The 27,241-nt window shown below is 39.1% G+C and overlaps 2 protein-coding genes across 7 annotated transcripts in view; both read right to left on the reverse strand.

Annotated features, from left to right (window-relative positions):
- The window catches only part of sp100.4 (SP110 nuclear antigen, tandem duplicate 4), a 93,668-nt gene extending 90,701 nt beyond the window's left edge, over positions 1-2,967 (reverse strand). For 3 of the 4 annotated variants that reach the window (XM_065252827.2, XM_073813866.1, XM_065252824.2), the window contains exons 1-5: positions 2,844-2,967; positions 1,414-1,533; positions 1,136-1,237; positions 919-1,052; positions 7-60 (exon numbers count right to left, since the gene is read on the reverse strand). In XM_065252827.2, coding sequence (XP_065108899.1) covers positions 7-60; positions 919-1,052; positions 1,136-1,237; positions 1,414-1,525 — 402 coding nt within the window. In that variant the 5' untranslated portion in view covers positions 1,526-1,533; positions 2,844-2,967. Of the gene's footprint in view, positions 1-6; positions 61-918; positions 1,053-1,135; positions 1,238-1,413; positions 1,534-2,843 lie in introns of those variants that run through there. The other variant, XM_073813867.1, reaches the window with a different exon arrangement.
- A 2,186-nt stretch (positions 2,968-5,153) lies between these two features.
- On the reverse strand, positions 5,154-27,241 carry LOC135733790 (uncharacterized). Of its 3 annotated transcripts, none has more exons than XM_073813869.1 (12): positions 27,153-27,241; positions 24,677-24,814; positions 24,384-24,485; positions 24,146-24,279; positions 21,296-21,349; positions 14,252-14,302; positions 12,706-12,756; positions 9,536-9,566; positions 9,211-9,357; positions 7,931-7,987; positions 7,583-7,854; positions 5,155-7,479 (listed from the first exon to the last, which is right to left on the reverse strand). In XM_073813869.1, exons 2-11 carry the CDS (start codon positions 24,804-24,806, stop codon positions 7,754-7,756), a joined length of 858 nt encoding a protein of 285 aa, XP_073669970.1. In that variant the 5' UTR covers positions 24,807-24,814; positions 27,153-27,241; the 3' UTR covers positions 5,155-7,479; positions 7,583-7,753. The 3 variants fall into 3 exon arrangements, with proteins under 3 accessions (XP_073669971.1, XP_073669970.1, XP_065108648.1); XM_065252576.2 differs by having other exon boundaries at positions 5,157-7,479; positions 7,583-7,836; XM_073813870.1 differs by lacking the exon at positions 12,706-12,756 and having other exon boundaries at positions 5,154-7,479.

Genomic DNA, 27,241 nt, shown 5'->3' on the forward strand with positions numbered 1-27,241 from the left:
CCAAACCTTTTCATGTTTAATTCTTCTTTTCTTAAAGACTGGGCATGAAATAAGTTTATCCTGCAAACATATAGAAAAAACAAAGACAGAATGTGTCAGATGAGCTTCTAATGTACATCTTCTGCGTTTATTATATGTTACATATATTTTCTAAGTGGTGTGAAAAAGTGTTGGCCCCTTCCTGATTTTTCTGTTTTTTTGCACGTGTCATACTTTAATGTTTTAGATCATGATAATGACATTTAAATATTAATCAAAGACAACACAAGAAAACACAATATGCAATTTGTAAATGATTTTTTTTGATAAAGGGAAAACAGAATCCAAAGCCACATGGCCCTGTGTGAAAACGTGCTTGCCATCAAACCAACATTAAAATATGGTGGTGGTGTAAGTGGGAAGGTCTGGGACTATTTTGCCGCTTCAGGACCAGAAAGACTTTAAAAATGGATCCTGAAGGACAATGTCCGGCCATCTGTCCGTGACCTAAAGCTAAAGCAACTTGGGTTCTGCAGCTGGACAATGATCCAAAACACACCAGCAAGTCCACCTCTGAATGGCTGAAGAAAAACAAAATGAAGATTTTGGAGTAACCTAGTCAAAGTCTTGACCTCAATCCTAATGAGATGCTGTGGCATGACCTTAAAATGTGGTTCATGTTCAAAAACCCTCCAATGTGGCTGAGTTACAACAATTCTGGTAAGAGGAGTGGGCCAAAATTTCTCCACAGCGCTGTAACAGACTGATTGCAAGTTATCACAATGCTTGATTTCAGTTGTTGCAGCTAAGGGTGGCCCAACCAGTTATTATATATTTCACACAGGGTCAAGTGTGTTTGGATTGTGTGTATGTTATATGTATGTAATAAAAGCTATATAATAAACTAGTTATAATACAATAATAAAATGATACATTCACCTCTATGAGTTTCTGGAGTGGAATGCCATCGCAAAGGATGCTGGTCTTCCACTTTCTGCTTTTCTCCTTCCCTCCAAACTTCTCAAATTCACTGGGCTTAAACCACTGATCTTCGCTCAAGATGCATTTCTCACCTGAAGACACACAAACAACACATCTGAAGTTCAATCTGCATGACTTTTCTTATTAAGTAGAAACACATTAAAAATACACCTACTGTTATTAAATTTCTCAATAAACAAGGAACCTTCTTTATCCCCACATGTGACAGGAAGTGAAGATTTGTCTTCTATAAGTTTTTCTAAAGACTGCCTAGAATCTAAAACAAAGGTCATGTGTCAGGCATGAATATGAATAAGGGTCAAACATACAGTATTACCGTTTTGAAAGGCTACATCAAACCACTGGTTTTGTAATTTTATGTCAATTCCTCAGGCACACTATTGACTCCTCTTGTCTCGAGGATTACTGTTCCCGTCTGCTTTGTCTCCTTACATCTTTGTGTTGTCATTTTCCGTTTTCTCGGTTGTTCTTTCTTTCCTTCATTCTCACTATAGTCCGATTCTGAACTGCTATCTGAACTCAATGATGATTCTTCTTCCATCATCAGTTGTTCTTTAAAACAAACATAGCATTGACAGCATTTTAAAGGGGGGGGTTTAATGGTATTTCAAGCATTCTGACTTATTAACACAGTTATAGAGTTGTTTCCTCATGCTAAACGTAGGCAAAGTGTCAAAAATGCAGTTGGGCGTGTTTCAGAGTATTTCTGTGCCGAATGCACTTCGCCAGGGTTCGTACAAGTTTCGGCTAATTTTTTTTGATTACGGTTCTAACTGACGTTTCAGGGGTTTTCGATACGTATCACTTCTTTATATGGGCTTCCGCCGGAAAACTTCCCCCGGAAAACCCCGCCCAGCCGTCAGTCAGCGGGAGACGCTAGAGCTTGCTAACAGCTTATCACGCCACTCAGCTTTGTTTAATTTCAAAAGTCAACAATGGCACAACAAGAAGTGTGTTTTTGGATGTAAGGAGAAGACATCCAGCCTTATGGAAACAATGGATATAGTTTATTATCCGGATTAGCAGCGGAGTTTTGCTTGTGTGTTTGATGCGGTGGATTTTCAGAACCGGGTCATGACGAGTTACACGTGGTAAGTAAGACTTCTGTCTTATGTTGGAAATAGGCGCGTGTATATTATATAAATGACACGAACATGTAGTGAATCATAAGTTAAAACAGTGTTGTATAGTGTTGCATGACTCGTACTCGCTCCTCCCGTGTTATAACTCCTCCTTCTTCATTTTTTCGTACGTTATCGGAAAGATTCGGTAAAGCTAATCTTTCTTTTATAAATCTGATTAAACTAAAGACTCTTCAGAGATATAAAGGATGTCATACTACTCCATAGGTACTCCAGATTAATATCAGAAATGCAGAAACAGCGTGTGTTACGTGAGCTTTAAGTTCAGTTTTACATGTATTATGTAGAGAATGTTATTATTATGTTCTTTTAGTGTTGCTTTAGTGTTTTTTATTGTCTGTTATATGTGTGAGGAACTGTGAACTTGCCACTGAAACCTAATTTACCTAAGGGTATAAAATAAAGCAACTTGAACTTGAATCATGAATCACTTAAACTTTGCTCAACTATGTGATTTACAACCAAAATGAATTCAAATGTGAGTGTAGTCTTTGTAAAGCATTTAATGTGTTTTGAATGACTGAAAATATTGCGTGTGCAGAGAGCATTGTTCAGTATCTCCCTCACATACTGTTTGACTTACACAGAAACGAAACTGAAAGTGACTTCCTGGTTTTTTTTGTATTGCATGACAGCAAGTCTAAAGAAACAAATATGATACAAACATTTGCTTTCAAATTCTTCTTTGTTCAGTAAAATGAATTAAATTATTGTACTCACCTAACACCTTATGGTGTCCGAGCCTCAATGTGACTTTTTTAAGTGGCCTCTTGTTATTCTTTTACACCATATGTACACACACACATTATCTATTCCTTTTATTCTTCTCAGATAAACCACGCCCCTCAGTAGATCTGCCTTCCTACTATGTCACTAAAATACATAACCCGTCTTACATCAAAGGACAGTTCTTGCTTTTGAAAAAAAATGCTTGTGAATAAACACACATTTTACAAGTCCCAAAAGCAGTGTTTAGAAAGCTTGTTTAAAGCATGCGGTTTTAATGGGGTTTTGGCCACTTTGTACCAGCTTGACCAGCTTTGCCAGGCTGGTCTTCTAGTCTGACCAGCTACAAAGTGCCCAAAAACATTATCGCTCACGCCACAATTCTCATAAAATGTTTTGTCTGTATTTATAACTATACTCCCAATATGGCTCAGTGTGTTTACACGAAGCAACTTATAATGCAACTTTTGGTTTAGTAATGTTATATATGAGGAGCTCAGATGCAAAATACGCTAAACGCTTTGTCAAAAATTAGATAATAATTTTTAACAAATGCTTTCTGCATGCATTATAGGTTCATTGAATACTTTTTAAAATATCCGGTTCATTCTGCCCTGCAGGCCTTTCAGAAATACCGGTTTGTTGGCAGAATCCATAATCCAAGTCTGATAAGAAAAAATGCTTATTTACAAGAAAACATGTCAAACGCACTTTAGAATTATTTTTTTTCATTTTAGCATATTTATTTATTGACTCCTCAATTTTAAATTACTGCATGACAAGCTTTTTGGCAAAAGCACTCACTTGACAAAAATCCACTTCTTTGGACAAGACATACCACACAACAACAGTTGCACAATTACTAAATATGCAACTAGAAACATTGCAAATGATGAAAAAAAAAATGAAATAAAACACAACTTTTATGAATTTTGAAGTGAATATTTAGCTTTTTATATTTCTAGTAAATGCATTTACACTTTTCATAAAATGCAATAATCATAAAAGTTGTGTTCATCGTTCAATAATCTAAAAGTCTATGAGAAAAAATGAATGGGCTTTTGTGTGAGGGAACCACCTCCTTTCCGTTTGGCCTATAAAATACCCGTGTCATCCTTCTATGTTTTAATTTGTTTGCAGTTGACATTCCATTTGTCCCTATACAAAACACTTTATATTTCTTCCTCTCAATCAAGATTTAACTGATTTACGCATATAAAAGATTAGACATGCACCTATCAAAACAATAATACTAGCAGACCCTCCAAATTTGGCGGCGCCCCCCCAAGCATGAAACACGGCGTGCCGTATTTTCTTGCACCCTAGCTGTCCGGAGCATTTCCTTTGTGTTGTGGCTTAATTTCGTTGTGTCGTCGCTTAATTCTGTTGTGTTGTCACTCAATTCCATTGTGTTGTGGCAAAGGTTGGGAAAATGGAGCTTTGTGAAGCAACTGGTGCTGTCCACTGACTGTTCCAGGAAAATATTTAAAACTTCGAGTGTGTCGAAAACAGCACCATCTGTTGTATAATACATAATAAATTAATTTACCTATTTAGGTGTGGTAAAAATGTATGACAATGATTTGATACTGTAAGCTGTAATATAAACACCCACACCTATATAGTATTACAGTATACAGCCAGCAGCCATATCACCCTGTAGTCCAAGACTGGTTGCCCACAAAGGTAAGTAGGGCTAAGCCTTGTGAGTACTTAAATGGGAGATCTCCTGGGACAACTAGGTTGCTGCTGGTAGAGGTGTTAGTGAGACCAGCAGAGGGTGCAACAGTTTGTTTAAAGTTAAATGAACATGAAACATTTTCAGTCTTTACCTTCTACAGTAAGTTACTGGCAACCAGCTGCAAAATTACAATTACTAATTACTAAGTAGTGAAGTTTTACGTTGTTTATCATGGGCATAGTCTCTGAACTTTTAAACACCCCTTGCATGTTTAGATAGCATGACTAGTTTACCAAAGCTTGAAGTTAACATTTAGAATAGCAAGGAAAGTGCACCTTGCCCCAGTATGAGCATGATTATAAGCCTACTTTCATAGGACTCCTCCTAACTTCCTAACTTCTCTCAACTTCTTCATCATCTGATCCTTCATCTCTGGATGAGAAATAGTTCATTATAACATAGTTTAGGGCACAGACATCACCAAGAGTGATCAGATTGGGGCAATGAAAAATTCAAATTATATCATCATTTACCTGCCCCTCATGTTGTTGTAAATCTGTTGTTGTAAAGTTTCTTTATTCTGTTGAACACACAAGGAGACATTTAGATAAATGATGGTAAGCACACAGTTGACTGTCCCCATTAACTTCCATAGTAGAAAAAGCAAATACTAGGAACTCAATTTGTCAAAATATATTCATTTCGGTTTGAGAAAATAATGAAACTCATACAGGTTTACAACAACACAAGAGGGAGTAAATTATGACAAAGATTATCCCTTTAGGTGCTTCATGTACTTTCATTCTGCATGTTACAGTATGTGGTTGAACTATGTGGTTTGTAGTTTTAAAATGACAAAGATTAATCAATCCTTATTTTATTACAGTCAAAAGAGCAGGAAAGCATCTCATTTTTAACTCTGTATTTGTAAACTTCAAAAAGTACTTTACAGTCTTTAAAGAAAACCCTCCACCTTTCTAACTACAAAAGGTTTCATGTTTGTGTTCTGCTACATTAATTGACACTCAAAACCTCTTATTTTAAGACAGCAGTTTAGACTTGAGGTACTGTAATCTGTTTATAAACTTTGAAGAATCCAGCTCCAAGAAAAGTTTCTGAAACACCTCAAAAGATATACTTTAGATGCCTGGGATACTGGAGATTCAATGCATAGATCCAGTCCAATTCAAGGAGGATAAAGCATGCCCACTTTTAAGGCCTCGATAACAATTCCAGCATCCCTTGGACTGTCACTTGTACTGTAGAAGATCCAAGATGATGCAACACTTCTTGTAGTGTGTGAGCACATAAATTAAATGGGCATGGAATGTCTTGCTTTTGGTATGCAAGGGCTATCGTATCCACAATCCAATGGGACATCCTCTGCTTGGTGACAGCTTTCCCTTTCTGCTGACCACCGTAAAAGACAAAGAGCTGGGGCCTCATTTATAAAATGCTGCGTAAAAACCATCCTACATTTGATCTTGCGATCATTTAACAAAAATGCGTACGTGTGATTCATAAACCGAACGTACGTGCAGAAAACGCGCGTACCTCTTTCAAATCCATAAATTACAAATGAACTTGAACCTGGCGCAGCCGAGCAGTTTCAGATCTCCGCCTTTAAACGATGCCTTATTAATGTCACAGACATATAAAAGAGCGCTTCTCAATGTTTAAGACAAATTTCGAGCAGCAAGATTGCCTTATATTTCCAAAAACCTGCAGCAATCAGACAAGCAAAAGTGCGTACGTCTGCTCAGACCCTGACGTGGCGCTAAGCACTTTTCCACGTCAAAGACAATTTTTATAAATATGGACTTTGCCGTGGATTTTTGCGTACGCAAACTTTACGATCAAATCTGTGCGTACGCACGCTTTATAAATGAGGCCCCAAGTCTGAGGTTTTAATCTGCCGCTGTGTTGAGCAAGCCTGGGATGTGAATGGCACGAAGAGACCTCAGATTCTTCTGACTCCAGAAGAGGAGGGGTGAGATGTGACAGGTGACGAGAGTGATGATTAACGTCTGATTCGCTGTATACTGTACTGTATAATGTAAGTGCTTCTCACAACACAGACATGACATGAGATTCACAACATAAAACAACAGGAGTTTTCTCTAAAATTGGTTTGTATTTCAGGTTTCTAGAGCACTCAGGGCCAGAGTTATACACTTTCAAATACAGCACCTTTTTATGTTTGTGTTTATTAGAGGACTGACAACACATTGAACCATGTTTAGCACTTTCAACTTTTTTTAATGTAATTTCAAAGAGTTGCCTGTAAAATGACACCAAACTTTTGTATGTAAACCTCTGCATGTGGGAATGGGAAGCTTTTGAATTTGGGTAGGCCAAATCCAGGCAGAAATCCCCACAATAGCCCCAGAGTGTACTGTATATTTTCTAACATTTGTTTTTGTCCTTTAAAATTGTGTTACATGGGAAAAATTCCAACGACAGGGAATATGTGAAGGAATACATTTGTATAGGCAGTAGACATTTTAGAAAGTCAAAATGCAAAGTTTATTTTTGAAAAATATTATTGAGGTTGGTTTTGTACAATTTGCTCTTGATGTTTACTTATTTTTTTTAGCTCTTTCACAATTGTTCCCATGCTGGTCCAGATCTTTCTTTCAAAGGATCGCCTATGCTTTGCCTTCAGTTGCCATCTCCTCAACCCAGGCCTTACCATGGTCTTGAGCACAGCAGTCCTTTTTACTGCATGTGCTTCATGCGCCTCCAAAAACTGAGAGGATTGTGTTTGCCTCCTCTGCCTGTTGTTAAGATTGGTTGCTGAGGTTCCAGGCTGCTTATCCTCAGCCGGCAGGTCCTGAGGAGGAGGGGGTTGTTGGTCTTGAGATGTAGTAGTTTTGTTTTGAGAGGATGTCTCTTCCAAAAATATGCTGGGTGGTGCAGTTCCAATCCCCGAGCCAAATAACTCTATTTCTGAGGAAAGAGATGGAATAAAAAATAAACATCATAAAAAAATCTGAATAGCATTTAATCACATCATTGACACTTATTTTCCTTACAATCTTGGATGCAGTACCTTGTTGGGATTCATGGCTGTCTGACTGGATGGAGGTAGATGACCTTTGGATGTCTTCACTTGTTTGGAGAGTGGCAGACACTGGGGCACTGACACTGGGGTTAGGTGGAACCGGGGGCCTGGTGGTAGTTGTATTACACTGACTGGGTGATGGTGTTGGTGACGGCTGTTTCACAGGGGACCTTGTGGAGGTACTTGTGGTGCAGTGTCAGGTTGAGGGATCTTTGGAATAGAAGTTGGGCCACTGATGAGGGCTGTTTGGAGAGATAAAGCTTTAAATGTGGTCAATGTCACTTATAAAAAAGACAAGCTCAAACTTTTAATTAAAACAATTGTGTAAAAGGGTACCTTGTTTCGTTTCTGTGGCCTTTACCTTTTCCATGTCAGAGGGAATTAACTTTTGGTCTGGAGAGCAAATAATTATTAAAAGACATTGAAAAATCATTCGTGACTTGTTATTTCACAGTTCTGTAATTTACTTACTATGTTTCATCCTTTCAGCAATTTCCTTAAAAACTGTGCAACAACATTACCTATGCATTATCCATTTTGTTTGGTGTTGCTGTTTTGGTTATTATCTAATAATAAACTTAATCCCAAGTGGCTTTATAAGGTCTTTTAACATACATATTTTACATGAAACAATTTTTTTTATAAAGTAAATCAATTCTGGTGGATTTCAATTCTAATTTATATATCAGCTCCATGAAAGCTACCAGAATATGTTCCTGTTATGTTGAATTTGCAGTTTAAGTTGTCAGCAACTAACAAGATGAAGTATGATCCACATAGCTATAAACTATAATGTTGAGTAGGATAAGACCACAATAAAAAGGTTTGTAAGTGTAGCGATTTAGCGGGAGAAAGGGAAATGTTATTTAAAGCTCTATCAAACCTCTGATCGAAACACTAAGGTAATCCCAGATTTAGCTCAAAGGTAATAATATATATATATATATATATATATATATATATATATATATATATATATATATATATATATATATATATATATATATATATATATATATAACCCATGTATATATATATATATATAAACCCATGTTAATGCCAAGTGTAAACAGCCTCTTACAGAAGATCTCAGGTTTCTCTGGAACTCTTTTGAAGTTGTGTTATCAGGAGATTAATGTCACGGTTGATCCGTGTCATGTCTTGTTTCTGTTCTGATTGTCGTCACCTGGACTCTTGTTAATTAATTACTTGCCTCATCACACCTGTGTATCGTTAGTCTGTTTGTGTATATATATACCCCTGCCTGTTGTATGTGCCGGATCATTGTCATTACTTCCCTGTCTGTTCCTGTGTTGGATGTTCCTGGTTTACTTACTTACCTGCATGTTGTTTTACTCCTCGTGTTTTGTTTCTTATTTATTATTAAATGTTATCTATTTATTGTGAACTCTGCGTATGCGTCCTACTTCCTGTTTCCCAGTCGTGACAATTAAGTTCTCTGATGAAAGCGTTAAAATGTGAACATCTGAACATAGAAGCTCTTTGGCAGAACATGCAGTTCACTTTTGTTATTTTTACTTTCTTAGAACAGTGCTTAAGAAAATGTAAAGAAATTATTCAGTTAGAAATGTGGCAAACATTAGTAAAAAACACACCTTTACCAAAGCGGTTTTTGTGTACATGGCCAGTGAGTGAGCTGGAAGTAACCGGTAGGGTTGGATCTTTAAACTCGGTAACGTAAATGATATCCTCGTTACTGTTGTCGTTGTGATTGTTCTCATTGTGAACACTGTATTCTGATTCTACAACAAATACACAATCATATAGAGAACATAAACTACTTATTCTGAATAACTGTTATTTTTAATCTAATAAATACACATTTTTCTTAATACTGAAATATTTGTACAATATATGATTACATTAAGCTAAACATTATCATCTGGTATTTTGGTTATGAATTATTATAATTATACTGACCAGAGTCAGAGGGAAACAGCTTTCTCCTAGCCTGTGAAAATAAGATGCAGTTATGTCAGTGTTGTGCATTACAGTTAAATCTCTAAAATGTCTCTCTATACATGGATATCAGCTGACGTCACTCACTTGTCTTCCACCATTTTGAGGACCTGAAGTGGTCGCAAAAGAACTAGAAGCTATGCCTTCAATATGCTGTGAGCATCAAAATCGCTATTTTAACAACACTAAGAAGGCTCGACACAACATGATATTTTTCTCGAAGTATCGCCTGTGTCTCTACACGTGAACTCGAGCATTGAGAACATGGTTTGTGAACACAGAGTTAACTAAAAAGAAGGTTTTGAACAACTGACTTTGGATGATTTGGCGTCCGCTCGCCACCTTCTTCCCAGTCAAGATGTATCGATCTCCAATTGCGACGTAAGGAGGGAGGAAAGTAAAGATTGATATCTCCTAAAGCATAGTTCCATAAAAATGCACGGATAATTCATTGTTTTGTCGCAAGTGAAAAACAATATTCACCTTCTAGTTGAAAAAGGAGCCTCATATGAGATTCATTCATTCACATTCGGAAATCGATTATTTACGTCTGGCAGAGATGACGAGCGGACACCATAACAGCAAAAGTCAGTTGTACAAAACCTTTATATTTAGTAAACTCCGTGTACACAAACAATGTTCTCAATGCTCGCGTTCATGTGAAGAGATCCAGGTGATACTTCGAGCAAAGTTTCATGTTGTGTCGCGCCTTCTTATGTTGTAAAATAGTGGTAGTTCGGTAGCAGTGGACAGCGGCTGGAAGACTGCATCAGGGATCGAGAAGGCATCACACCCTAACCAAGATATATTTTTTTAAAGTAGCGTTTATTTTCATGACAGTCAAGATGCGACATGTTGTCTTTCGTAGCCCTTTCCTGTATCCGTAAGAATCATAGACAGTAAAAGATAAGAAATCCGTAAATCATAGCAAGGTAGCCAATGCCTGTCAATAACCTACTGGTACTCTGTAGGTCCTCAAGATGGCGGCATGACGTAAAAGGTCACATGACTGAAATCCATCCATAGGGAACGCGTTGTGATGTCTGTTGATCAGTGTCAGATGTAAAGTGTCTCACGGAGTTCAATTACATGATTTAATGTCTGCATGTTCTTGCTCAAGAAAAACAGTCTCTGTGTCATTTCTATTGTAAATAATTTGACAAATATTAAAGATTTAAATGCATTTAAACATTGTTTGGCTAAAGATAAGCATCTAAACTTTAGATTCTAAAGTGAAACTAACAGAAGCAAGTCCTTAAGTGCCCCCTGTAGGCATTTGTTATAATACATAATGCTGATTTTATTATAAAGTTTACCTACATATTACTGTAATGTTTACTTGTTTTGATGACTTGTTTTCAATTATAATTGCATCGTCATTATTATGTGATTTTAAATGTTATTGCTCCCTTGGGTCTGTTTTTATTACCAAAAAAATCAAATAACTTTATCATCATTTAGCAAAATAATTGTTATGTGATTTTAGTTTTCCATTTATTTATTTTATCATTGAGGATTTCTTAAAAAGTGTAAAAATCTTGTCTCTTTCTCGTGAACCCAATCTCGTGTCTCGTTTTATGGATTAAGTGTCCTTGGAAGCTACCTGGGTGACAGCTACAGGGTGAGTAGGAACTTGTATCTGAGGCTTATAACATGGTAAGCATCTGATAACAAGTTGTATCGGCTTAACAGTTGATAACAACACACTACACAATTCTTAAATGTTAAACAACTTTTTTTAATTATCGCTACATGTTCTTCATCATTTCCATCTGTAGGTATCTCTTTCACAATCCTAGTTGGGTACTCCTCCAATGCAGCCTTTTTTAGTCTCTCCTATTAACCAGCAAGACTAGTCAGCTCACTCTGTAAAGTGACCCCAGTGGACCAGTTGTAAAATCTTAGTAAGCATGTGCTTAGTTCTGTGAGTGATGACTTGGGCAATCCATTATCTCGGATATCCCTGCTGAAAAAACCAGCATCAAACCAGCATGGGAATTATGCTGGTCTATGCTGGTTTTGCTGGTGGTCACAGTATACCAGCACCAAAACACAACATATGCTGGTATGACCAGCATGGGATGCTGGTGCTAATGCTGGTTTAGCTGGTGCTAATGCTGGTTTGGTGCTGGTTTAGCTGGTTCTAATGCTGGTGCTGATGCTGGTTTGATGCTGGTTTAGCTGGTGTTCACTAGCAAACCAGCACCAAAACACAACATATGCTGGTCTTGCTGGTATGCTGGTTTTTTCAGCAGGGATTTGAAAATCTTTCAGGGTTAAGATAAGCAAGGTCTGCAAACAGTGTACCATGTGTCAGAAAACGTTGAATGATGCTTGTAATGACTGTATCCATGATGAGATAGTGTACCCTAGTCTTGTAGGCCATTTCGGCATCTCTTTCCGCCTCATCCTGAGCCAACTCCCCTGGCATTGTCTTCTTTTTCTTATTCTTTTCTGTGGCATCAGTCACAGATATGTCATCAGTCGTGGTCTTGACTGGTCTTGAAATAAAATTCAGAGTCCTCTTCGTCGAGACCGAGTAGAAATGCGGTCGATTCCAAGACAAGACCAAGTCATGACCAAGACCAAGACAGGCAGAGACTGAGAAAATAATTTCATGATATGCCATCAGCTGTGGTTTTGACCGATCTTGAAATAAAATTCAGAGTCCTCTTCGTCTGAGACCAAGATGAGACCGAGCAAAAATGCAATCGATTTCGAGACAAGACCAAGACCAGTCTCGAGTACTACAACACTACGGTCTGATGTAACCTTTTGCTCTTCTCTATGCAGTTTGTAACATGTTAAATTAAATTAAATTAAATTAAATTAAATTAAATTAAATTAAATTAAATTAAATTAAATTAAATTAAATTAAATTAAATTAAATTAAATTAAATTAAATTAAATTAAATTAAATTAAATTAAATTAAATTAAAAACATGTGTTTAGCATGATGCTCGTCACAGTTCAATCAGTGATCTACAGTGTTTTCACATCACGTTTTAGTATCAGCTCAGCTCGCTTGCCCCCAAAAGTAAGCTGACCCGACCCAAACCACTGGGGTACTATGCAATGGAAAAGCACCATTAGCAAGGACCTCTCATCACCAAATTATATCAGGGCTTTACCTTTGTTTTTCTGAGTCTGCCAGCGACAGGTGAGCTTTCACGAGATTCACTCTGTGAGACAAAAAAAAGTATAACTACTTTATTCAGAAAATAAAGTGTGTATATGGGATGGTATATGTGGTTTATGGGGAAGTGTCCCTGTATACTAATGGCATAAAAAAACAATAGGGTGGTTTTGCGGACATGGGTTACCTTTAGCCAGGACTAAGTCTTAGTTAAATTAGGAAATTTAACTAGTTTTAACAAACATGCCTTAGTAAATACATTACTTGTGTGCATTTTGAGGCAAAACAAACTGATGTAGATGTCAGTGCAAGTTGTTTTCAGTTTGGACAGCTTTTACATTTATTTTAATCTAGGAATAGTCTAATCCCTGTCCAGGAAACCGCCCCCAAATGGGACCTTTTCATATATTAAAGACCTGCCGACAGGTTTTTGTGATGGTTGGGGTTAGGGGCAACCCGAAATGATCTGAATCACTTTTTACCCGAAGCCGATATGTTTTCAAAAAAAACACAACCCAAGACAAACCCGAGAAAATTATACCCAAATCCGACTCGAACGAGTGGCACATTTTTTAACCCAACTGGACCCGAATGTAAATGGCATTGATGTGTGTGCAGTCTGCATTTGGACAGAAAGAAAACTCAGTGGCTTCACACCCAATTTCGCCCGCTGCTACATTTATTTTAATTTGTTATCTAAAGACGACACCAAGGTAACCGCTTAAATGTACATTTAAAATTTATTGACATGTGTGTTTCAACGAAAATGACCTACCACCAGCAACACTCTTGGCAAACAAAGGAGGGGTGATTTTATTTATTTTTTTAATTGCAAATTACCCAAAACCTAATACCGCTACTATTATACCCGAGTCCCGACCCGTGTCCGAGGCACACCGGTATTGCCAGATGGCCAATCCGCCTATGATAGTACCCCACGGGTCAGGTCGTATCAGCTCACTTCACTTTGGCTTGGTTAGCTTTTCCATCGAGTTTAGTTCCACTTCAGATAGGGAGGGGTTATAGACGTGTCTTATATTTGCGCTGCCTACTGCTGTGATATTTTACATGTGAGAGCTTCTTTGGAATGCTATACATCCATCCATTCATTTATTTCTCAGTCCGCCACAAAATCTAAATTGACCACCACCACAAATAAAAGTTTGCACTTCGTGTTTAACACTAGCTCTATATCACATAACAGTTTTTGTACAAAGACCCGTGGTGTAAGTTGACCGCCCCGCTGAGTTTTCACCGTTAAAAGGGAGTTTGGGAACTTACAACAAAGCACAGATGGTAACAGGTTTGCTTGAGACAGCGCACACACAAAGGTAAAGCTAAACATGTGTTTAGCCTGATGCTTGTCACAGTTCTCTCAGATCAATCAGTGATCTACAGTGATTTCACATCACGCTTTAGTATCAGCTCAGCTCGTTTGCCCCCAAAAGTAAGCTGACCCGACCCAAACCACTGGGGTACTATGCAATGGAAAAGCACCATTAGGGAGGACCTCTCATCACCAAATTATATCAGGGCTTTACCTTTGTTTTTCTGAGTCTGTCAGCGACAGGTGAGCTTTCACGAGATTCACTCTGTAAGACAGAAAACACAAAGTATAACTACTTTATTTTTCAGAAAATAAAGTGTGTGTATGGGATGGTATATGTGGTTTACGGGGAAGTGTCCCTGTATACTAATGTCTTAAAAAACATACAATGGGGTTGGCGCGCGGACATGGATTATCTTAAACCAGGACTAGGGTTTAGTTTAATTAGGAAATATACTGTAGCTAGTTTTAACAAACATGCCTTAGTAAAAACATTACCGGAGTGCATTTTGAGGCAAAACAAAGGGCACTGATGTATTTTAAGATATGTCAGTGCAAGTTGATTTCAGTTTAGCTTTTATATTTATTTTAATCTAGGAATAGTCTAATCCCTGTCCAGGAAACCGCCCCTAAATGGGACCTTTTCATAGATCCAAGACCCAACAGGTTTTTGTGAAGGTTGGGGTTAGGGCCAACCCGAAATGACCCGAATCACTTTTTACCCGAAGCCGATGTGTTTTAATCTTTTTTTTTTCAAGAAAAACCCAACCCATGACAAACCAGAGAAAATTATACCCAAGTCCGACCCGAATGAGCGGCACATTTTTTTTAACCCAACTGGACCCGAATGTAAATGGCACTGATGTGTGTGCAGTCTGCAGTCAGACAGAAAGAAAACCCAGTGGCTTCACACCCAATTTCCCCCGATGCTACATTCATTTTCATTTGTTATCTAAAGACGACACAAAGGTAACCGCTTAAATGCACAACCCCAAATCAGAAAAAGTTGGGTCACTGTAGAAATTGTGAGTAAAAAAGGAATGGAATAATTTACAAATCTCATAAACTTATATTTTATTCACAATAGAATATAGATAACAAATCAAATGTTGAAAGTGATACATTTTGAAATGTCAGGCCAAATATTTGCTCATTTTGGATTTCACGCACTCATGCAACCCCATACCATCAGAGATGCAGGTTTCTGAACTGAGCGCTAATAACAACTTGGGTTGTCATTGTCCTCTTTAGTCCGGATGAAATGGCGTCCCAGTTTTTCCAAAAAGACCTTCAAATTTTGATTCGTCTGACCACAGAACAGTTTTCCACTTTGCCAAAGTCCATTTTAAATAAGCCTTGCCCAGGGAAAATGCCTGCGCTTCTGGGTCATGTTTAGATATGGCTTCTTTTTTGACCTATAGAGTTTTAGCCGGCAACGGCGAAAGGCACAGGTGGATTGTGTTCACCGACAATGTTTTCTGGAAGTATTCCTGAGCCCATGTTGTGATTTCCTTTACAGTAGCATTCCTGTATGTGATGCAGTGCCGTCTAAGGTTGTTTTCACATATGTTGGTGCGCACCGTGGTGCGACCTCGGAGCGCACCAAAATACATTGTATCATTTTTCAGTTAGTGCGGTCCGTGTTCACATATATATATTTTTTACTTTACTCGAAATGCCACACCGTACACCATGTGACAACGGTCAGCGCTGTCATTGGTCTCTGACAGCTCTTACCGTCTCATGACCACCCCCACGTTTCCACGACAACCAGCTTGACAGAGAGAGCGCAGCTATCAAGATGTGGAGATAAACGATGCACGTCTTTGCGAAGTTTCTTTGCTTTAACGCGAAATTGCGTAGCTGTTCTATTAAAGCCTTTCTCACGGAGCCATTTGCTAAAAGCCCGTAATGTCACTATTTGTGTGTGGAGGACAGCTATGCATTTTTTAAATAATCAGCTCAAACGTAAGGGAGACAGCGAATCTCTATGCAACGGACCAGGATTGGCTTGTTTGTTGTTAACCCACAATATAACACCCGGCTCACGTCACAACGAAAGCCCAGTGGCTCAAACATGTGGAGAACTTCCTGTATTTGGTTAGGCCCGAGGTCCAGCAGTGTTCACACCACAGGTGGGTCGCCCCAGAGTTCGGCAACAGCCGCTCCGAGACCACCTGTTTAGAGCGGTCTCGGAGCGGCTGTTTAGTGCGCACCCGAGTGCGGCTGTTGTGTTCACACTGACCCAAACACACCGTACTCGGAGCGACACGTCATTTGGGCCGACCTAAACAGTGTATATGTGAAAACACCCTAAGAGCCCTAAGATCACGGGCATCAAGTATGGTTTTCCAGCCTTGACCCTTACGCACAGAGATTGTTCCAGATTCTCTAAACCTTTGAATGATATTATGCACTGTAGATGATGATAAATTCAAACTCTTTCGCTGAGAAACTCAGAAAACTATTTTTCGCTGCAGCATTGGGGGAATTGGTGATTCTCTGCCCATCTTGACTTCTGACAAACACTGCCACTCTGACAGGCTTTTTTATACCCAATCATGTTGCCAATTAACCTAATAAGTTGCAAATTAGTCCTTAAGCTGTTACTTATATGCACATTAAAATTTTCTGGCCTCTTATTGCTACCTGTCCCAAGAGAGGGCCCTTGAAAAGTCTGGAACATATTATGGGGGTGGGGCATGGGGGCACATCAGGACTGCCTATGCATAGGGCCCAAGATCTTGTGCAACGCCCCTGCCGACACATCAACATTAATTATCTGCCCGAACCCGTCCCGTGTCCCGACGCCACCACCCCCCTCATTTTTTTTCTTCTCATACACGTATTTTCATGACCAGCAGACGGGAATTCAAATCAACCTTTAAGTTCATGCCTTTTAACCGTACAAACAACTGAAACAATAAACTTTAACCTACCTGTAGTAGCGACGGTGAATTAACTTGGGCAAGTTTACTTTTCACTAACTCCCTCTTCTTCTCCAGGCTAAAGGCGTGCATGCATTGGCGTGAGGTTTGCCTCCGCCCCTCTCCATGATGCACGTTGCGCGCAGCAGCCAGACTTTCTTTATGGTGAACAGCAGCGATGATTAATCAAAGTTTTTTTTTAACTGAGCGGAAAAGATTAAGCCCGAGGTCCGACCCAAGTAATTTGCTTATATTTTTGACTCAAACCTGGCCCAACCCCCCAGGTCTCGTCGAGTTTGTCGGGCCGACCCCACCCATTGAGAACCCTGAATTAGACCAAGATGTTTAAACATATGCAGGAGGGTAGGTCAGACTTAGGCTATGTTTACATTAATGCGTTTATCCTTTAAAACGCGTTACTTTTGCTACGTTTACGCCTTTCATCTACACTACATCACCGTTTTCGACCCTCATAAACGGATTCGTTCGCAAACGCTGAAGACCCTGTTTTAGTTTGAGAACTCAGACATTGCTCTGAGTGTAAATGAACGTAGACGGAGTCTTATGTAAACGAACAGCTGATGTTAACGTCACAGCGCATCATTTTCAAAGTAAAAATTATTTTATTCATGTAAATGTTGGTTTGCAACGGAGGTTTTGCCAAAAAATAGTAAACATCTACCAACCAGCTATTATAAACGCTATATCGGATTGTTTACACATGTATCCTTATAGATAATGTCTGTTTTATATGAATGTTTGAGTATTGTTGGGTTTAATGCGTTTATGTTTTGTTTAAATTTAGTTAGCTTACGAAAGATAGACTGTCATTTTAAACGCCATATAGGCGTTGTAAAGGCCAATATGAAGGGAGAATTGTAATGGGTCAGACATTATTTTTGAGTTTAATTTAAGTTTTGTTTGCTACTTTAAAATGAATTTCGTTTCAGATAATATGTCTCTTAATTTTAATCGATGTTTTGTTGATAAGTTTTGTGAATATAAATTAATAAAAACAATAAACTCAACGTCATTAATATATAATGCTCGTTTAGGCACTTGCGCATAGCTATTTCTGTGTTGCTAGCGGAGGACGTGCACGGACCTCGCACACTTTTAAAAATTAATGTAATAAGCATTTCTGGAAGGCTAAAGCAATACTTCACCTCTTACTATGTTTGATTGAAGTTTGAATTTGCTGAAATTTATTTTTGCTTCAAGTTCGCTACTGTTCAGTACTGTTCACTTGAATGCTTTCTTTTTAAATCATAAAGACCTTTCAGTTTAGTTATAAAATCAAAATAAACTTATTAATCATATTAATATGTTGTAGGGGGGAGCTAGAAGAGTATAAGTGTTAATGTTTTGTTTAAATTTAGTTAGCTTACGAAAGATAGACTGTAATTTTAAACACCATATAGGCGTTGCAAAGGCCAATATGAAGAGAGAATTGTAATGGGTCAGACATTATTTTCCAGTTTAATGTAAGTTTTGTTTGCTACTTTAAAATGAATTTCGTTTCAGATAATATGTCTCTTAATTTTAATCGATGTTTTGTTGATAAGTTTTGTGAATATAAATTAATAAAAACAATAAACTCAACGTCATTAAAATAATGCTCGTTTAGGCGCTTGAGCATAGCTATTTCTGTGTTGCTAGAGGAGGACGTGCACGGACCTCGCACACTTTTAAAAATTAATGCAATAAGCATTTCTGGTAGGCTAAATTAATACTTCACCTCTTACTATGTTTGATTGAAGTTTGCATTTGCTAAAATTTATTTTTGCTTCAAGTTCGCTACTGTTTAGTACTGTTCACTTGAATGCTTTCTTTTTAAATCATAAAGACCTTTCTGTTTCGTTATAAAATCAAAATTAACCTATTAATCATATTAATATGTTGTAGGGGGGAGATAGAACAGTATAAGACTTTCCCAAACACATTTTTATAGGTTCAAAAATAGTGTCTGTTATAGTTGCCAGCAAAGGACCCATGTATGACTTTTTGTCAATATCGCACACCCCTAGGCTGCGTAAACGCGCAAAGGTAAGCTATTATTAGAGTAATAAGTTATTTTACACTTTTATGCGCATGGCCAGTTATGTGATTGGTCATGTTTCATGCGTTTATGGTGGTGCATAGTGTGGATGAAGATTCTTTTTAAAATGCCAGTATAAACGAGGATCGTTTTCATTTTAAAATGCCGTTTTAAAACCCAAATGGTCTAATGTAAACATGGCCTTAGAGATGTTGCAGGAACTTCCTGCTCTCATTGACCCTGCCCTTCACTTTACTGATCTCAAAAGCTGCCGTGTCTATTTGGAGTGAGGACACTTCACTATAGGTGTTGCTTCCTCTTGGACACTGGCACAAGGTGCCACTCTTGCAGACATCTGTAGAGCTGCAGTTTGGGCAACGCCTGATACATTCGCACGATTTTATGATCTTCATGAAAAACCATTGTAAGGCCTTAGCACCATCTGCTCTACTTATTCCCAGTATACTTCAGTACCCTGCAGCTAAGTTGATGCAATCTTCTTAAAATGCCCACTGGTGAGGGGTCAGGGTCTGGTCAGGGGTCTGCTCCTCATTCTTGGATGAGGACCCCCTTGCACTTTACTGGAAGGTCGTGATGCCATTTACCAGTACGGCTCGTTGTACCTGCCTATGCGTGCTTTATGGACGTGAAGACATGGGACAGAGTTGTGGCATTTCACATAGGCAACCCATACTGTGTTATCGACACAGCGTTGAGTGGAAGACAGAAAGGGAACGTCTTGGTTAGGTAACCACGGTTCCCTGATGGAGGGAACGAGAAGTTGTGTCCTCCATGCAACAAGTTGTCCCACTCATCTGTGAGCCGCATCAAGCTCCTCAGACATGAGCAGTGAATGGCGTTTGCAGTCTCCGTTTTATACACGCAAGCGTGGGCGGAGACTGGTATGCAAATACCATTTGCGCAACTTCATTGAAATTTCATTGCCGTTTTACACAAATCAGACCAGATTGGCTCTCAAGAGCACACCCCATACTGTCATCATCGACACAACAGCTCGTTTCCTACATCAGGGAGGGAACCATTGTTACATTTGAGTTTTGCGGGCTTGTGAATAATTTTGTTTATCTATAAATATATTGGGAGAATTTTATCATTGTATTTTGAGTTGTTTTTGTTTACAGAAGAAGGGATTATTATCCCTCCTTTTCTGTTACTGTTGTTTTTGTATTATTTTGTTTGCTTGTAGGTAAAATTGCATATTTAAGAGTTAGAGGAGCCTGTACTTGCTATGTGTTGCTTGGTTGTACACCACATTGTGCTTGTGATCCTACCAGTGACTTTGTGACAATTTTAAGTGTAACATACCATCTTATTTGTTTTGTTACAAGAGCTGAGTGCCAAAGGCGGGGTGGATTTTGAGGGTGGTGGTGATGTTGCTTCACGAGTGCTTTGCTGTGTCAGTGGTGTGTGCACGTGTTTCCCCACAGGTGTAACGAAATTGTGCCATTCTGTAGAGGCCTAGTTGTGCCCTTTACTGTCTATCGTTACACCTGCATTAAAGGTGTCTGATGTAGGTCACCAATATTACATTCTTCTACATTAATTAAAGGGGACAGAGAATGAAAAACCATTTTTACCTTGTCTTTGTTGAATAATGGTAGTCTACCCGCATTCACGAACATACAAAAAGTGCTAAACATCTCAGTCTCATAGAAATTCCTCTTTTAGAAATGTCAGCCAGAAAACGCCCAATCTGAAAAACTGATGCTTATGACATCACAGGCATCTCACTGCCCTTCCACTTTAAAATAATTGGCTACATTTTTTGAGTGGCAGCAAAGTCAGCCAATCAGTAATGAGAATGCAAGTTGAGCCAGTAGGGGGAGGCAAATAGGTGTAAAAACCACTTGTTTAAAATCCCCCACCCTAATAGATCTTTCTGAGAGAGGTTTTTAGGAAGCTTCTAAGGCATTACAGACCCAAACAAAAAAATGTTTTGTCTACATGTCACATCACAGAACAAGGATAAATACCCCGTTCAATCATTCTATGTCACCTTTAAGTTTTTTCATTGTGTGAGTCTGTTGATTTTGTTCTTGGACCAGATACTCTTTTATTTTAATAAAATGACTTCTGCCATTTCTTTGTAAACTAACATGTTATTATCTCTGGCGAAAAGCCAGGATGGCGTAGTCGCATTATCCATTCTGTCTTGCCACATACAGTATAAAATGTATTACGTCTATTGAATTGTCCCTGTAAACCACATATGCCAACATGTGTGTTTGTGTGCACGTGTGCATGCGTGCGTGCTAATTAGAAAAAGCCAGACCTCTTCATGCTGATTTCTTCTTTTCTTCAAGACTGGACATGAAATACATTCATCCTACAAAAAAAGAAAATGTCAGATGAGTTTTAGTGAGCATTTTCTGTTATTTAACTAAAGTAAACAAAGGGTCACCTTTCTGTTCTTGTTTTACTTTCAATCTTATACAATCAATAAAAAATAGATAATAAAAATAAATCATTACAACCTTATTGCAAAGTGTTACAGATTTCACTGAATAAACTTTTATTTTATATAATGATGTGCTCTGTTGAGGAAAACATCACCGTTTTCACTATTTTACTATGTTCTAACCTCAAATTAGGCAAATTAATACATACCTATTTTTTCAATGCGTGTACTTAATCTTTGTACAGCGCGTCGCGAATGTGTTAGTGTCACAGGTAGGGGTGGACCCAGATGTAAATAAGGTCAAGCCCCTTTCTCCACCTCGAGGAGATTCCCAAAGCCACCCCAATGATCAGACACACACAGTATGCATAATATTAAAATACACTTTATTTAATTTACTTAAAATAAAATAAATAGGGGAGAGAGGGAGGGGAACTTAAAATAACGGCCTCTTCAGGCTCTCGTTATCTCTCTCTGGCAGGGGTTCACGCAGTTCCTTTCTCAGGTCGTCCACTCGCTCTCTTCCTTCCCTTTCCACAGGCATCGTCTTGGACACAAAGCACAGTTAGTTTGCTTCACGATGGCTCTCACCTCTCAGCTGGACTCAGCGTACCGTAAGTACAGGTCTCACTCTGTTTCTCCTCAGAATAATCACTCTCTCTCCTCTTCTCTCCACAGGTATCGACTTGGACACAAAGCACAGTTAATTTGCTTTACGATGGCTCTCACCTCTCAGCTGGACTCAGTGTACCGTAAGTACAGGTTTCACTCTGTTTCTCCTCAGAGTAATCACTCTCTCTCCTCTTCTCTCCACAGGTATCGACTTGGAAACAAAAGCACAGTGGCGGGCTCACAGCAATCGGCGCGATGTGTGCTGGGGTAAGTAATTCCTAGGTAGCGTCGGGGGCGAACCCTCACGACCAGTAGATGGTAGCAGAGGGGCGGAAAATCCCAGCGTCTCACCGGGCCGAGCGCTGCCCTTTCCTCGTTGCCGTCAGGTGTTCGAATTCTGGACAGGGGCGCCCCCTTGTAGAGGCCACGGGACGAAGGGATTACGTCACCTCTCTCTCTGCAATAACAACGTTTATGCACTGGAAAGCATCAACAAGAATAGCCCCAAATCATACTCACACCTCTGCTGCTTCCTCAGCTCTCCGCCACCGCTCTTCACATCCACCCAGTGGCTAGGCAGGGGAAAGACTCGTTTCTGGGCACCGTATTATTTCTGGAAGCCCGAAGCACGCTCACAACGTATGCTGTACTGTACTAGCTACGCCAGCAGCCTCTTTATCTTCCCTTGGCGAAGTGTGTGAAGGCGGGGGTAAATCTGACAAAACACACCCAGCCAAACACAGCAACCCACAGCAATAGACAGCACCACGTCAAAAATAAATGTATCCACAGCACAAAGACTCACCCACCACTTCAAGTGTACAAAAAGGACGCCCGTCTTCTCTCACTCCGCTTCGTTCAGGCTTGGCGATGGAAACATGCGGCCCAGCTAGTGATGTTCGTTGTTGTGTCTGCTTCAGTAAATATTTCCTCAGCTCACCCACCACGCTCTATGAGGGGTAGGGCCGTCCTCCTTCTCCTGAAGGGAGTTAGCATAAACCAGGTCAATACAACAATCACTTTCAGCTTGCTCTGGTACTCACAGCGTTGTCGTTTTAAATATCCACTTTCACTTCGTCTCAATCCGTCATATGTTCATTCTCCTCATAACCTTTAAGGTTCGCAATGTCCTCACAATTTATTGTTCCAGCCTGTGCGAGAGAGAGAGTTAAACAGCCACAACACAGCGTACCAGCGGGCACAACACAGTGCTTACACACACCCAAAAGGTCCCCTTGGGGGTGCTCCTTTAAAAAGATCCACGACTGGCCTTTCTTTCACCTCTCGTGGCTCCTGTCCTCTTTCCGCGCGCTCGTAGCGCAGCCCGGATCAACAGAGCCTACGGGCTCTTCAAAAGGTGCGTGTCTTTGTTTCTGCCTTTGGCAAAGGAGCTTTCCCCCGTGTCAATTCCTTCTCGTGTCCATCGCTGCTTTACTTGTGTTCCTGTAGAGCTATTTATGGGTCTCATCAACCCCCAGCCTCCAATCATCATCCGCTTCATAATGTGTTTCACCTGTGGCTCGTAAAGCCCTAATTTCGTTTCCCTGGAAACCAGGAAGTGAGAGAGTGTGTCGTTTATGTAGCCTGGGTGGAAACCATCCGGGCGGAACCAAACTTCCCTAACTTTGGTTCCGCCCCTGAAAAGATCGTCACCTTGTGACATTAGCATTTAGCCTAGCCCCATTCATTCCTTAGGATCCAAACAGGGATGAATTTAGAAGCCACCAAACACTACTCCTCTCACTCAAACTTCCGAAGTGAAGGGATTCACTTATTCCCTTAAAAAATCACCACATTTTATTTTGTGCCACCATACTTACTCGTGTAACTACTCATGTAACAGTCTTTAAATAGGGAAAACATGGAAGTGTTTGGTGAATTCTAAATTCATCCCTGTTTGGATCCTAATGAATGAATGGGGCTAGGCTAAATGCTAACACACACATTCACAACAGGCTGTACAAAGATTAAGTGCACACATTGAAAAAAGATAGGTATGGATTAATTTGTTTAAGTTGAGGTAAGAACATAGTAAACTATTAAAAAACAGTGGTGTTTTACTTTAAGCATGCAATTCTTTGTGTTGTAAGTGTAATAAAATGATACGTTAACCTCTATGAGTTTCTGGAGTGGAACATCGCGGTAATAGATGCTGTTCTTCCACTTTTTGCTCTTCTCCTTCCCTCCAAACTTTTCAAATTTACTGGGATTAAACCACCGACCTTCACTCAAAATGCATTTCTTATCTAAAAACAAGTTTTATTGTGGTCATGTTCAGTTTTGTTGCCATTACTGATACAATACTTCCCTCATTTCCTTTTAAGTAGAAACACATTAAAATTCCACCTACCGTTAGAAAACTTCTGCAAATACAGGTAACCCCCTTTATCCCCACATGTAACCGGAAGATGAGATTTTTTTTCCATCCGTTTCTTTAATGACTGTCTAGAATCTAAAACAAAGATCATGTGTCAGACACGAACAGGACTACATGTCAATCATATAACAGTTCTAGTTGTATTTTACTGAATGCTTCAAATGTACTGTTGACATGGTTTTGAAATTTTACTAATTTAACTTCTTCAGGCAACTACTCTCCATTATTCTTAAAGATCACTGTTCCCGTCTGCTTTTTCTCCTTACATTTTCGTTTTGTCATTTTCGATTTTCTCCCTTGTTGTCTTTTCTTTCTTTCATTCTCGCTCCAGTCAGATCCTGAACTGCTCTCTGAACTCGAAGATTCAGATTCAGTGACTGATTCTTCTTCCATCATCTGTGGTTCTTTAAAACACACATAACATTGACAACAACATTTTAAGATTATTTCTGATATTTATTATATGGAGAATCAAGATTTTTTGGGTTCTGCACTTCATTAAAATCACATAGATTTTGCCCATATATGTGATTGTGAGTGTAGTGTTTGTAAAAGTATTTGATGCATTTGAATGATTTTTAAAGCGGAAAAGGGTATTAATGAGGAAGTCGATAATTTGACTGCATAATTGATACTTTTTTGTCTCTAAAACATAACTTTTACTGTACATACACAATATAAACACAAAAACACTGGGGGCCCTATTTTAACGATCTGAAACGCAAGTGTGAAGCGCAAAGCGCAAGTGACTTTGTGGGCGGATCTTGGAAGCTGTTGCTATTTTCCCGGCGGGAGAAATAACTATTGCGCCAGGCGCAAATCAATAAGGGGTGGTCTGAAGTAGGTTCATTATTCATAGGTGTGGTTTGGGCGTAACGTCAAATAAACCAATCAGAACGCTATCCAACATTCCCTTTAAACGCAAGGGCGCAAGTTCCATGGCGGGTTGCTATTATTATGACGGATTTACCAGGCGCACGCCAGGAGCGGTTCACAGCCGAGGAGACCGACGTTCTTGTAAGAGCAGTCAAAGACAGAAAAGTTGTTTTGTATGGGGATAGGAGAAACCCGCCCAAATCAGCGTTGGTCAAACAGGCGTAGGAGGAAATAGCCACAATTGTCTCATCAGCTGGCATCCCCAGGACGTTGCGCCAAGCGCTACAATGATGTCAGGAGACGGGGGAATCCCAAGCTTGCCAGAATAAATCGGGCATGCCGTGTAACGGGAGGTGGATCTGCCTCTACACAGAACCTGACGCCAGCAGAGGACATCGCTGCGTCCACCCTCACCGCTGAAAGTGTTGAAGGCGGTTTGGGGGCTTTGAGATTGGACGCAAGCAGTCCAACCCCAAAGTACACTTACAAATCAAGTTCACATACATTAAGGTTTCTTATGAAAACATTTTAATTATTATTTACATAAAAGAAACGTAATACAGCCACACAACAAAATTATGAAAATATTTTAATCGTTATTTGCATGAGAATTGTTTAACGCCGCCACACAATAAATAAAAACTATCACCACAATGCTCACTACAATGATTTCCCTTATCTCATGTGTTAATATTTTTTATTGTAACAATTTATGATTTGCAAAAATAACTGTTGCATCTGTGTAGATTAGATAAGAAAAGTGTGTGCGCGCGTTGTGCACGCTATACATTATGGTCAAGCATGCGCCCTTAAAATAGCATAATGAACCACGCGCAATGCGCCACTGACTTTAGACTAGTTTTTTTTGGTCAGTGGCGCAATTGTTTTTTGAAACTGGAAAATAGCATCAGGGATGGTTTGCGCCAGAACACCCCTCCTTTTTTGCGCTGAACCGCCCAGGGAGCGCAAGTTTATTCCCTAGTTTGCCGACGGGCGTTTGTGGAGGGAAAAACCCGCTGTGCGCCGGTCTAAAATACGAATGATACATGCGTCACTGACAAAGTCAATTGCGCTGTGTGCAAGATAGGGCCCTGGGTGTCAAATTTGGAGTGAGCATCGTTCAGTATCTCTCCATATGTTTGACTGACACAAAAACGAAACAGAAAGGTTATTTTATGTTGTTGTGGGTTTTAAGAGACAGAAAGTTTAAAGAAAAAAGCCCTTCTTTGTTCATTTTAATGAATTTAATGTATGTACTCACCCATGGTGTCCAAGCCTCAGTGTGACATTTTGTGGCCTTTTGTTTTTCTTTTACACAAAATGTACACACACATAATCTAGTCCTTTTAATCTATCTCAGAGTAACACACCTTAGTAAGGCATGTTTATTTATGTTAGAATGTTAAATATGTTCTTCCACACACCCACAGGTAAACACATACACATATATAATATTCATGACGTATATCCTGTTTTTGCATAACCTTCATGCCAGATAGCAATGTTATGGCAGCAAAGTCCTTGATTATTACGCCAGAATGAGAGTATAGTTCCTAGTCATATCGGCCTAGAAAATCGCAACTTTTAATTTTCCGTCAGTCTTAGTACACAATGTAACTACAGAGTCAAGTTTTAAATAGGAAAAAGTTCAGTTTTACATGTATTATGTAGAGAATCATGAATCACTTAAACTTTGCCCAAATGTGTAATTTACAACTGAAATGAATTCAAATGTGAGTGTAATCTTTGTAAAGTATTAAATGTGTTTTGAACAACTTCTTTAAGACTAAAGAAAAAATGATGATACAATCATTTGTTTTCAAATCCTTCTTTGTTTACTTTAATGAATTAAATTATTGTACTCACCTTATGGTGTCCAAGCCTCAAAATGTGACTTTTTTTAAGTGGCCTCTTGTTATTCTTTCACACAGACCAAATGTACAGGTACATTATCA

Source organism: Paramisgurnus dabryanus, chromosome 3 (assembly GCF_030506205.2).
Source record: "Paramisgurnus dabryanus chromosome 3, PD_genome_1.1, whole genome shotgun sequence".
Lineage (NCBI taxonomy): Eukaryota > Metazoa > Chordata > Actinopteri > Cypriniformes > Cobitidae > Paramisgurnus > Paramisgurnus dabryanus.

Coding starts and splice junctions, on each gene's coding strand:
- LOC135733790 (XM_073813869.1), bottom strand. CDS start 24,806: ATGATGGAAGAAGAATCAGTCACTGAATCTGAATCTTCGAGTTCAGAG. Junction 24,280..24,383: donor TTTGCAGAAGTTTTCTAACG/GTAGGTGGAATT, acceptor ACTTGTTTTTAG/ATAAGAAATGCATTTTGAGT. Junction 9,358..9,535: donor GCTGTTTCCCTCTGACTCTG/GTCAGTATAATT, acceptor TATTTGTTGTAG/AATCAGAATACAGTGTTCAC.